The following is a 13,779-nucleotide window of genomic DNA, read 5'->3' on the forward strand; positions in this document are numbered from 1 at the left end:
AGACACAATGGACCAAATGGCCTCATTCAGTGCTGTTCACATCAATGACTCTGAGACAGAGAGAGTGACAGAGAGAGAGAGAGAGAGAAGAGGAAGTGTGAGGGGCTGACGTGGCTCTCTCTGCCTGATGCCATTTACATACTGAGGAACACCCAGTCAGACTCTCACAGGCTGCAGCTTTATAAAGCAGAGCCCAGGGAAGGGAGAGTTTATCAGGAACCAGGCACAGGGACAGGAGCACACACCATGATTTCACACATCCAGCTGATCTGGCCCCTGGCATTCTGTGTCGCAGGTACAAATCTCTCTCCTTCCACCTTGAATCTTTAGCTGCTCTCCATTTCACTCCAATTCCACTGACTTGTGATTGAAGGGAAAATGCTGAAACCAGAGGAATGCTCAGTGTCTCCAACAATCTCTCATTTGACCGGCTCTTTCTGTGACAGTTCTGACTTCACTGTGTTTCTCTCTGACCCCTCAGGTATCAGTGGGGACATCACCATGACCCAGTCTCCCCCGGTGCTGTCAGTGGAACTGGGCCAGACTGCAACCATCACCTGTAAGGCCAGTCAAAGCATTAGCAGCTACCTTGCTTGGTACCAGCAGCGAGAAGGTCAGAAACCCTCTCTCCTGATCTATTATGCAGCAACTCGATTCACAGGAGTCTCAGAGCGATTCACCGGCAGTGGATCAGGGACCAGTTTCACCCTGACAATCAGCAACGTTCAGAATGAGGATGTGGCTGACTATTACTGTCAGCAAGGTGACAGCTGGCCTTCACAGTGATACAGAACTGAACAAAAACCTCAATACATAAAGCACTACCTCCTGTCCTGACACATCCCACAGTTACATAAAATGTATAATAATGGACACACAGTCCCACCACCTGAACTGATATATCCACAGTTAGATCTAAACGAAATTGATCAAATTACCCCAAACTAGGATTGGCACTGTCCACGACACACTCCAATCCCTGTGGTGTCTCAACGGTCACTGAAAGCCTCAAGTTTCCCTCTTACATTCCATGGCCACATGTGAAGAGCAGCTGCAAGATTTAACATCGAAAAATAAATTTCACAAACCTCCCGAGCCCAGCTGGAAACAACCCAGAGAGACAGAGAGAGAAAGACACATGAATGAGGGAGAGACAGAGAGGGGCAGGGAGAGGGTGAGAGTGAGTGAGAGACAGATAGAGACAGGGAGAGGTTGACAGTGATAAGTGGGAAGCAGAGAGCTGAGGTTTTTGTACAGCCTCTGCACTGGGAGCTCTCACTGTGGTACACGTTCGGTAAAGGAACCAAGCTCAGACTGAGTAAGTAAACCTCAATCCTCTGTTATTAACCCTGTCAATACTGAAACACACTTTCTAAAATACAGTTGCTGATTTGTTGAAGGTGTTAGTGGGAAGCTGCAGTGAATGAAATGGTTGATTGAGGAGCACTGTGTCTAACAGGGTGTCCATCTGTATTTCTTTACATTCATACCCTCTTTAAAAAAAGCAAGATATAAGTCAGTCAGTTTTACTCACTGTGTGGAGGAGCTCTGTCCATTTACAGCCTGTGGTCCCATTCCTGCAGCATGGAGTGAAATCAGTGAGTAGCCTCCTGCCAGTCTCAGTGTGACGGACACGGGGCAGAGTTTGATTTTAGCTCTGGCTCCCTGTCCCAGTCTCTGATCTCACTGACCTCAGCAGCAGCAGCAGCAGCAGCAGCAGCAGCACAGTGAGACACCGAGCTCCCACCTCCCCCAGCTTTAACTCTGCTCAATCACACAATCACAGAACTGTTACAGTGCACAAGGAGGCCATTCCATCCATCCTGTCTGGACTAGCTCTCCGAATGAGCAATTCACTGAGTGTCATTCTCCTGCCTTCTCCCTGTCACCCTGCACGTTGTTCCTTTTCAGATAACAGTCTCATTCCCTTCGGAATGTTTCAATTGAAGCTGCCTCCACCACACTCTCAGGCAGTGCATTCCACACCTTAACCACCCACTGGCTGAAAATGTTTTCCCTCATCTCACTTTTCTTACTTTTCCAATTACTTTCAATCTGTGGCCTCTCGGTCTCAATCCTTTCACAAGTGGAATCATTTTCTCCCTATTTACTCTGTTCCAGGCCCCCTCCTGATTTTGAATTTCTGGAACAATTCTCCTCGCTGCCTTCTCCAAAGACTTGAAGGTGCCGGTGTTGGACTGGGGTGGACAAAGTTAAAAATCACACAACACCAGGTTATAGTCCAACAGGGGGTTTATTTGGAAGCACCAGCTTTCGGAGCGCCCCTCCTTCATCAAATGGTTGTCAGCAGTGCTCCGAAAGCTAGTGCTTCCACATTAACCTGTTGGACTATAACCTGATGTTGTGTGATCTGTAACTTTCTCCAAAGAAGACAGTCCCAGATTCTCCAATCTATCTTCATACTGATATTCCTCATCCCTGGAATGATCTTTGTGCATATGTTTGCCAGCTCTACAAAACATTCACCTCCTTCCTGCATTATTCACATTATTTATGTCCCTCATGATTTTATAAACCTCTGTAAGGTCACTCCTCAGCCTCCGGCACTTCAGGGTAAAAGATCTCAGCTTTTCCAGCCTCTAATGGTCACGGAGTCATACAGCGTGGAAACAGATCTTTCAGTCTAACTTCTCCATGCTAACTAGATATCCAAAACTGACTTCAGCCCATTTGCCAGCATTTAGCCCACATCCCTCTAAACCCTTCCTATTCATGTACCCATCCAAACATCTTTTAAATGCTATAATTGTATCCGTCTCCAGCACTTTCTCTGACAGCTCGATCCATACACACACCACCCTCTGTGTGACAAGTTACCCCTCAGGTCCCTTTTGGATCTTTTGCCTCTCATCTTAAACCTATACCCTCTAGTTTTGGATTCCCTTTCCCAAGGCAAAGACCTGTGATGTACACCCTGTCCATGCCCGTCATGATTTTATAAACATCTATAAGGCCACCCCTCAGTCTCCGATCCTGCAGGAAAAATAACCCGTCTATTGAGCCTCTTCCGACAGCTCAAACCCTCCAGTTCCAGGCAACATCCATGTCAATCTTTTCTGCTGAATTTTAAGTTTAACAGCATCCTTCCTATCACAGGATGATCAGAATTGTTCACGTTATTCCCAAAGTAGCCTCACCAATTTCCTGTACAGCTGCAAATGATGTCCCAACTCTGATACTTAGTGCAGTGACCAATAAAGGCAAGTGTACCCAACACCTTCTTCATCTCCCTGTCTCCCTGTGACTCCACTGTCAAGGAATACTGCCCCTGCCCCTGCACCTGCCCCTGCCCCTGCCCCTGCCCCTGCCCCTGCCCCTGCCCCTGCCCCTGCCCCTGCACCTGCCCCTGCATCTGCCCCTGCCCCTGCCCCTGCCCCTGCCCCTGCCCCTGCTCCTGCCCCTGCACTTGCCCCTGCCCCTGCACCCTGAGGTCACTTTGTTGAGCAACACCCCACAGGGCCCCACCATTAACAGTACAAGTCCTGCCCTGGTTTGATTTTCCAAAATGCAACATCTCACATTTATCTAAATTGAACTCCATTTGTCACACGTTTAGATCAGAGTGGTGCTGGAAAAGCACAGCAGGTCAGGCAACATCCAAAGAGCAGGAAAATCGACATTTCGGGCAAAAGCCCTTCATCAGGATTCCTCTAGCCGAAACATCAATTTTTCTGCTCCTCGGATGCTGCCTGACATGCTGTGCTTTTCCAGCACCACTCTGATCTAAACTCTGGTTTCCAGCATCTGCAGTCTGCACTTTTGTCCATTTGCCACACCTCTGCCCATCTCCCCAAATGATCAAGGTCCCACTGTACTCTCAGATAACCTTCTTCACTATCCACTGTACCACCAATTTTGGTGTCATTTACAAACTCGCCATAATTTCTATATTCACATCCAAATCATTTATTTAAATGATGAAAAGCCATGGACCCAGCACCAATCCTTGTGGCACACAGCTGACATCTGATCTCCAGTCTCAAAAGCAACCCCTTACCACCACTCTCTGTCTCCTATCTTGAAGCCATTTTTTTACCCAAATGGCTAGCTCCCCCTGAATCCCATGTGGCCTAACCTTCCTAATCAGTCTATCATGTGGAACCTTGTCAAATGCTGAAGTCTATATAGACAGTGTCTACTGTTCTGCCTACCCCAATCTTCTCTTCAAACAACCTCAATCACATTAGTGAGACACGATTACCATGCACAAAACTGCATTGATTGTCCAAATGCATGTAAATCCTGTTCCTCAGAATTCACTCCAATAATTTACCCAGCAATGACATCAGTCCCACTGGTTTATAGTTCCCTGGCTTTTCCTTAAACAATGGCTAACATTAGCCAACCTCTCTGGTTCTCCAGAACCTCACTCGTGGCTGTCAATCAGAAACATACCTCAGCAAGGGGTCCAGCAATCTCTTTCCTAGCTTTCCACAATGTCCTGGGATACACCTGGAGATTTATCTACCATCTTGCACTTTAAGAAATCCTCTTCTGTAATGTCTTTCTCCATGATAAATACTGACCTGGAATATTCATTTAAGACCTAAACCATTTCCTGTGGATCCACCCAGAGGTACATTGTTCATCTTCATGGGGCCCTATTCTCTCTTTAGTTACTCTTTTGCCCTTTTCTTATTTACCATAATTCTACCACTTTTGCCCTTGAGTAAGTTCAGGAATTGTTTGCCCTCCTTCAAATGTATCTCGAATATACCTGGTCCACATCCTCTACTATTCTTTTCAGGATTTTCCTGCCAACCTTTGATCCCACTTTATTCAGATCCGTTACATCCATATCCTACAGAAGCTGGCATTTTCCCCAGTGAAGATGTTTGACCCTGAAAAGGCCTTTGTTCTTTTCTACCGTCACCCTCAACTCTGTGATACAATGATCACTCTTCCTTAAGTGTCCTCTCACTGACACTTGATCCACTTGGGCCTCCTCATTCCCAAGATCCAGATCTAGCAGAACCTCCTTTCTCATTGGACTGGAAACCTGCGGCTGGAGAAAATTCACATGAACACACTCTCACGACCCTGGCCCCTCTCTGTCCTTCACACTGCTACTACCCCAGTCTATATTCAGAAATTAAAGACATTTCCACCCCCCCCCCCCACCCCATTTATAATGACTATTACATTTGCAGGTCTCTGTAAATTCCTTGCAAATGTATCCCTCTAAATCTCTCCCACTGGCTGGTGACTTATTGACTGCACTGATGATTCTGTGGACCTTGGTGTTCCTCTCTGACAGTCCCTCCTGACTCCCACAGCCCTGTCAAGTTAGTTTAAACCCTCTCCAACAGAACGAGTAGATCACCTCAAAGGAGCTCAGTGTCAGCTCTGTTCAGGAGCAACGCTGTCTGGTCTATCCAGGTCCCATCTCCCCCAGACCCAGTCCCGATGTCACAAGAATCTAAAACCCTCCCTCCTGGATCCTCTTCCCAGCCCCACAGTCACTTGTGTTATCCTCCTGCTCCTCTTCTCACTTGCCTGGGGCACTGGGAGTAATCTGAAGATTCCTAATTTTGAGTTCCTGATGTTAATTCCCTTCTGAGCTCCCTAAATTCTGACTGCAGGACTACATCCCTTTTCTCCCTCTGTCATTGGGACCGATGTGGACCACGACTGCTGCCTGTTCCCCCTCTCCCCTCAGGGTGCTCTGCAGTCGCTCAGTGACATCCTTCACCCTGGCACCAGGGAGACAACACACCATCCTGGATTCTCATCTGCAGCTGCAGAAATACCTATCGATGCCCTCACTCTCGAATCTCCTCTCACTATCACTCTTCCAGTCTTCCTAATACCCCCCTCCCCCCAATACAGCTGAGCCACCAGTGGTGCCATGGGTTTGGCTCTGGATGCACTCCCCAGATGAACCATCATTCTCATCAGGATTCCAAACTGAATCCTGTTTGGAGAGTGGGATACACTCAGGGGATTCCTGAACTAGCTGCCTGGTCCTTTTGGACTGTCTGCTGCTCCCCCATTCCCTCTCTCCCTGCATACTCTGAAGCTGCAGAGTGACCACATCTAGAAACGTGCTCTCCACAGAGCTCTCAGCCTCACGGACGCTCCGCACTGACACCAGCTGCTGCTCAAGCTCCGAAATCCGGAGCTCCAACTGCTGTCACTGACCACACTTCCTGCACTCATGGTATTCCAGGAACTGGGAAGCATTCTGAAATTCCCACATGGATGCACACTTTCTCCACTCTTTGGTTGTCTCTGGGCAAAGTTCTAATGACAAACAGCTCCAGCAGGGCTCACAGTCCAGTGGGTTCAAGTGTTCCAGGGTTTTGGGAAAACTCTCCAGAAGTCTTTAAGAAATAGGAGCAGAAATCAGCCAATCAGCCCATTGAATCTGCTCTGCCATTTGATCTTGGCAGATATGCTTCTCACCCCCATTCTCCTGCCTACTCCACAGGAACGTTCCATCCCCTCAACAATCATGAACCTATCTATCTCTGTCTTAAATACACTCAGTGACTTGGCCTCCCCTGCCCTCTGTAACAATGATTCCACAGATTCCCCACCCTCTGGCTGAAGAAAGTCCTCCTCATCTCAGCTCGAAAGGGTCGGCCCTTCATTCTGAGGCTGTGCCTTGGTTACCGAATCTCTCCTGTTTTTGGAAACATCTTCTCTGCATCCACTCTACGCATGTCTATCAGTATTCTGTAAATTTCAATAAAGTCCCTCATCCTTCTAAACTCCAGTAAGTACAGACCCAGAGTCCTCAACCACGCCTCATATGACAAGCCTTTCATCCCCAGGATCATTCTTGTAAACCCCTTCAATGCCAGCACATTGTTTCTTAGAATATGGGTCCCAAATCTGCTCACAATATTCCAAATGCAGTCTGACCAGAGCTTTATACAGCCTCAGCAGTACATCTCTGCCCTTGTATTCTGGCCCCATTGAAATGAATGCGAACATTTCATTTGCCTTCCCAAGCACAAACTGGACCTGCCTGTTAAACTGAAGGGAAACCTGAATGTGGTTTGTGCTTTAGATTTCCAAAGGCTTTTCTCATTTAGAAAACAGTCTTTGCATCTGTTCTTCCTCCCAAAGTGCATACCCTCACACTGTCACACATTGTATTCTATCTGCCAACTCTTTGCCCACTCTCCGAGCCTATCCAGGAGCTTTTACAGCCTTCCCACTTCCTCAACACTACCTGTCCCTCCACCTATCTCATGTCACCTGCAAACTTAGCAACAATGTCTTCACTTCCTTCATCCAGATTGATCATGTATAACGTGAATAGTTATGGTCCTAACATTGACACCTGCAGAACTCTACTCGTCACCAGCGGCCATTGTTCCTCATGCTCTGCTTTATGCCAACCTGCCAGTCCTCAATCCATGCCAGTACATTGCCCCTAACACTGTGGGCGCTTATCTTATGTCAAATGCCTTCTGGAAATCCAAAAAGATTACTTCCTCGGAGTCTCTTTTGTCTGATTGGTTCATTGCCTCCTCAAAGAATTCTAATAGATTTGCCAGGCATGACGTCTCCTTGATGAAGCCATTGCACTTCCAAGTCCTCTGCAATTTCATCCTTAAATTGAAGTCTAAAACCTTACCAACAACTGAGTCCTGGCTAACTGGCCTACAATGTCCCATCTTCTACCTCCCTCCATTCTTAAACAGGGGTGGTATGTGAGCCATTTTCCTGTCCCTTGCCCCTACCAAATCCGTCCCCACCCCACCTCCACACCCTGACTCCATTGATTCCTGAAAGATCATCACCAATGCCTCCACAATCTCCTCAGTGATCTCCTTCAGAACACACTGGTGTAGTTCATCCAGTCTGGGTGAGTTATCCACATTCAGACCTTCCAGCTTCCCCAGTACCGCCTCCTTAGTGATGGCCACTGCACTCCCCTCCAACCCCTGACAGTCTTGAATTACTGGTACACTGCTGGTGTTTTCCATGGTGCAGACTGATGCAAAGTATCTATTCAATTCCTCTGCTATTCCTAATTTTCCTGTTATTCTTTCTCCAGCCTCACTTTCCAGTGATCCATAATCTATTTTTGACTCCCTCTTCCTTTTTATACACCTGATAAAACTCCTGCAATCTTCTTTTATATGACTGGCTAGATAACTCCCACATTTCACATTCTCCACCCTTAATGCTTTTTCAGTTATCCCCTGCAGGTTTTTAAAGGCTTCCTAATCCTCCGGCTTCCCACTATTCTCCACCATATTGTATGCCTTTTCTTTTGCTTCTATGCTGTCCTTGACCTCCCCCATCAGCCATGGTTGCCTTGTCCTCCCCTTGGTATGTTTCTTCTTTTTTGGGATGAGTTCCTGCTCTGCTTCCTGAATTACCCCCAGAAACTCTGCTGTTTGCTGCCCCACCATCTTACCTGCTCGGCTCCCCTTCCAACCAACTCTGGCCAGCTCCTTCCTCATGTCTTTGGAGTTACCTTTACTCAACTGAAATACTGTTCCATCTGATTGCAGCTTCTCCCTCTCTCAAACTACAGGGGGAATTCGATCATATTATGGTCATTTATCCACAGGGATACTTTTATCTTAAACTCACTCATCATGTTTGCCTCAATATACATCACTGAATCCAGACCTGCCTGTTCCATCATGGCTCAACCACAAGCTGCTCCAAAATCCATCTCATAGATATTCCATGAAACCTTTCCTTGAGATACACTACCCAGTCCACATATCCATTGAAGTCTGCCCTGATATTTTCTGTCTCCTGACTGATTTCCTTCCCCACACCCTGATTACTGCTTGGAGATCTGGACATAACTTGCATCAGATTCTTTATTTATTGCAGTTCCTCAGCTCTACCCACACAGATACTACACCTTCTAACTCTACATCACTTCTTGCTATTGATTTAATTTCATTTCTCACTAACAAGGCAACTCTTCCCCCTCTGCCTGTCTGCCCGTCCTTTTGATAGGACATGTATCCTTGGATATTTAGTTCCCAGCCTGGATCCCCTTACAGCCATGTCTCTGTGATACCCACAACATCGTACCTGCCAGTTTCAATCTGCACTACAAGCTCATTGTGTATCCTGTGTGCATTTAAGTACAACACCCTCAGTCCTGCATTGACTGCCCTCATTCCCATCATTGTCCCCTTATCTGCTGTGCTTTACGTTCAATTCCGGATCCTTTCTGTACTCACTGTCCTTTTACATCTTCTAGAAACTTGAATAACCTTTCCTGAGCCCTCCTCCACTTTAACTAGCTTAAATTCCTTAGAAACTCAATTTACCTCAATGTGTGGCATCACTATTACTCCCTTACTCGGAATGCTTTGTGCATTTAGATACAACCTCTTTAAGTTTGTACTATTATTGATTTTCCCTGCACTTTCATGGTTCCTTTGATGATCAAAACTTCCATCCCTTTTATTTTTTGGTAACAATCAATCCCATCACTAACCAGCAATCCTACCTTCTCCTTTACCTTCCATTTTCTCATTTTCCATCCAACTGAACCAAATTCCTTTCTCTTTAGGTTGAGTTCAGGACAATATTTATCGTTGAGCCAACATCATTATTGCTCTTTAAGCTCATTGCTTCTAGTGGGATCTTGCTGTGCAGAAACTGGCTGCTACGTTACTGACATTGCAACAGTGACTGCTTGTCAAACAAAACTGTCTGTAAATGTTTTTGAGAGAGCCTGAAGTGTTAAGGGCTGGATTGAAATAAAATTAGAGTCAGAGAAATGGACAGCACAGAAACAGACCCTTTGGTCCAACTCGTTCATGCTGACCAAATATCCAAAATTAATCCAGTCCCATTTGCCAGCATTTGACCCATATCCCTCTAAACTCTTCCTATTAATATACCCATGCCTTTTAAATGTTGTAATTGTCCCAACCTTCACCACCTCCTCTGGCAGCTCATTCCATACATTTAACACCCTCTGAATGAAAACGTTGTTCCTTAGGTCCCTTTTAAATCTTTCCCCTGTCACCTTCAGCCTATGCCCTCCAGTTCTGGACTCCCCCACTCTGGAGAAAAGATCTTCTCTATTCACCCTATCTATGCCGCTGATGATTTTATAAACCTCTATACGGTCACCCATCAACCTGCAATGATCCAGGGAAAACAGCCTCAGCCTATTCAGCCTCTCCTTTTGCTCAAATCCTCCGACCTTGGCAACATCCTTGTAAATCTTTTCTGAACCATTTTAAGATTCACAACATTTTTCCTGTAGCAGGGAGACCAGAATTGCACACAGTATTCCAAAAGTGCCCTAACCAATGTCCTGTACAGCCGCAACAGCTCCCAACTCCAATAACCATTGCACTGACCAATAAAGGAAAGCAAACCAAATGACTTTGTCACTCCCCTACCTACCTGCAACTTCATCTTCAAGGAACTATTCTTCATTTTTTGAATGAACTGAGAGTCTTTCAGTTGTGAAAGATGCCATTCCATGGCACTATTGGATGAAGAGCAGGCAGTTTCCCCTGGTGTCCCTGGTCAATATTTATCCCCCAGTCAAAATCACTCAGAATGTATTTCTCTGCTAATTATCACATGGGGTTTGGGATCTTGCTGTGCACAATCTGCTGGAAAGATCCATTGGAACATCCTGAGCTGGGGGCAGGTGCTACACAAATGCAAGTCTTTCTTTAAGGGTTGGAGTCTCCTGATCCGGATCCTCATCCATTGTCTGCGCACTCTCACCTTCCGGGGTCATGAGGTCATTAGGAGCAGTGACCCTGTCTGACCCTAGGACACTGAGACTATTTGCAGCCTCACTCTTGACCTCAGCCCAATAGTGTGCAGCAAGGTTTGAAATATAATCTAGAACCTTCATCACAGACACCCCAACGTGACTCTTTCCCGAAGTGTGTGGATCCGAGTCTGCTCCAATGTTCTCGGACAAAGTTCTCCTGATCTGTGGGTGATCGGAGGTTTGTTAAAGAGATATCGAGCTCCATCCCACTTTCCAGCTCTTGCTCCATAGCTCTGGAGGTTTCGCTGTTTCAAGTGAATATCTAAGTGTTTTTTCAATGTGATGAGGGTTTCTGCCTCTCCCACTCTTTCAGACAGTGAGTCCCACATCCCACCAACCTCTGGGTGAAAACAAATACCCTCAACTCCCCTCTAATCCTGCCCCCAACTGATTTCAATCTCTCCCCATGGTTATTGCCCTCTGTGCTGGTGGAAATCAGTCCTTCCTACACACTCTATCCAAGTCCCTCATCATGTTACACACCACCATCAAATCTTCCCTCAGCCTCCTGCGATCCAATGAAAACATTCCCAGCCAATCCAATCATTCCTCAAAGCTCAAAGTCCCCATTCCAGATAAACTCTTCCTCTGTCCTGTAATGTGGTGACTAGAACCGTACACAGTTCTCTCACTGTGCTCTAACTGGGGTTTTATACAGTTCCAGAATAAACAAACACCTTGCTTTCACAGTCAACCAAAAATGAGATAAGGGAGGTGATGGTCTAATGGTGTTATTGCTGAGCTGTTAATCCAGAGATCCAGGTAATGTTCTGGGGACCAGGGTTAGAATCCAGCAGATGGTGGCATTCAAATTCAATCAAGAAAATCTGCAATTAAGAGAGTAATGATGACCATGAAACCATTGTTGATTGTCAGGAAAAAGCATCTGATTCCCTAATGTCCTTTAGGGAAGGAAACTACCATCCTTACCATGTGACCCCAGACCCACAGCAATGTGGGTGACTCTAAACTGCCCTCTGGGTGATTAGAGATGGGAAATAGATGCTGCCGATCCAGCAATGCCCTCATTCCATCAAGGGAAAAGGAAAAACAGTTTCTCCCATGTGTCTTCTGAACCACCTCACTGACCTGCATTAATCACCATGGCCACATCTTCCAGCTCCACACCCATCTGACTTCCAGCTTCAAACTGACGAGAGACATTCCTTCATTATCTGAGAAACAGATCGAAAAATCAAACACAGGAGCAGCAGTAGGCCATTCGGCCCTTCAGGCCTGCTCCACCATTCAGTATGATCATGGCTGATCATCCAACACAGTCCCCTGTTATGCTTTCTCCCCACATTCTTTGATCCCTTTAATCCTAAGAACTATATCTAATTCCTTCTTTAATACACATTGCATCTAATTCCCTTTTGCTGGAAAAATGGATGACAATTATTGGGTTGTTGTCTGTTGACCAGTATGGACGCAATTGGCTGATGAGCCTTTTCGGTCTCTATGAATCTTTGACCCTATTATTATATATTATGAATAACTGGGTACCAAGGACTGACCCCTGTGACACCCTAAGTTGTAATTACCTGCCATTCAGAAAAAGACTCCTTCTTTCTGTGCCGTCGGCCAACCAGTACCCAATCCATGTCAGGACATGGCCCCAATCCTCTTGTTCATTTGGTCTAGATCTGGAAGTCCCACCTTTACTCTTTGTAGGAACAGATTCTGAATGATCTCTGACTCGTCCATCAAGGGCTCCCACTGCCTTGACACTGATTTCCCATCATGTCACTGCTTCCAGTCCACTTTTACCAAAGCACCACACAGTTTAGTTAAATGAAAACTTTTGCACTTACTGCACTTCCATCCATAGTCTCAATCTCACTGAGTTTTGAGCACTGTCGCTGAAATGCTCCCCCAGTGATAACCCTTCCAGTTGCTCACAGTCATTCCATAAACAATGGTCTAAAACTGTCCCTTCTCTCTCTGCTGCTTCACCATCACCTTCTCAGGGGCAATTAGGGATGGGCAATAAATGTTGGCCCTGCCAGTGACCCTCACATTCCCAAGAAGCAATTTGAACAATGCCTGTTCATTTGTCAGGTTTATTCTGTATTGACCAAAAATGTTCAAAAAGATTGTATTGCCAGTGAATATTGTGAAGGTTGAATTCCCTTCGAATGACAGGGATTAAAATTGCTCCTCTTATCTTTCAGGCCGTGACAACTCTCAGCCCAAGCTGACCCTGCTGCCCCCTCCCCGGAGCAGGTCAATGCCAAGGGCACTGCCACCCTGGTGTGCCTTGCCAATCACTTCTATCCCGATGAGCTGGAGGTGCAGTGGAAGAAGGACGGTGCAGTCATTTCGGACGGGGTTCAGACCAGCAACTACCTGCGAGCTTCGGACAGCACCTACAGTGTCAGCAGCCTGCTGACCCTCTCTGGGTCTGACTGGGAGTCCAACGCTCGCTTCTCCTGTGCCCTCACCCACGTGACCCTCCCCTCTCCCCTCAGCAAGAGCATCAGGAGATCAGAATGTGTGTAGAGTGTTGGAGACAGTCCACAGAGGAGACACAACTTTAAATAGAACAGGGCTGAGCTGGCAGGACAAAGGTCATTGTCAGCACTGAATTTCAACTCTCTTCCTTCTCAGGACTGGCTCAGAGAACCTTCTGAGGTTTGGATGTTAAAGCAGGTCATTGTGACAGTGTCAAGAGAGCTTTACGCTGTGTCAAACTCCATGCTGTACCTTGTCCTGGGAGTGTTTGATGGGGACATGGTTGACTTGTGATGCCAAGTAAAATCTCTTGAAGTTGCTGAAGACTGTCAGCTGTACAAAACAATGTGGACCTCAGAATTCTCTGCTTCAGTAAACCAGATCTCCTTCCTGCTCAGCCGCCAGTTCAAATTTAAAGTTTGGTCACTGTTTAAAGGGACAGGATTATCGTGTTATTGAGAAAATCTCCACAAGTGTTTTTCTCAAGCTCCAATGTGGCTGTGAATTTGTGCAGCTTCCTCTATCTGGGCTGTTAATTGCAGTTGTTTTTTTTCTGTCAATGTAAATCT

At 46.3% G+C, this 13,779-nt stretch overlaps 1 gene segment (V, D, J or C); it reads left to right on the plus strand.

The window, feature by feature from the left end:
- Positions 1-246: 246 nt before the first annotated feature.
- On the plus strand, positions 247-13,246 carry LOC132818582 (Ig kappa chain V-V region MOPC 21-like; the record flags this gene model as incomplete). The annotated part of the segment is given in 5 exon segments: positions 247-295; positions 482-776; positions 1,284-1,318; positions 11,795-11,809; positions 12,954-13,246. Coding segments are annotated over 5 exon segments (687 nt in total), but the record flags the coding sequence as incomplete, so codon positions are not given.
- Positions 13,247-13,779: the final 533 nt, after the last annotated feature.

The sequence above is a fragment of the Hemiscyllium ocellatum genome, chromosome 9 (genome assembly GCF_020745735.1).
Source record: "Hemiscyllium ocellatum isolate sHemOce1 chromosome 9, sHemOce1.pat.X.cur, whole genome shotgun sequence".
NCBI classification, from domain to species: domain Eukaryota; kingdom Metazoa; phylum Chordata; class Chondrichthyes; order Orectolobiformes; family Hemiscylliidae; genus Hemiscyllium; species Hemiscyllium ocellatum.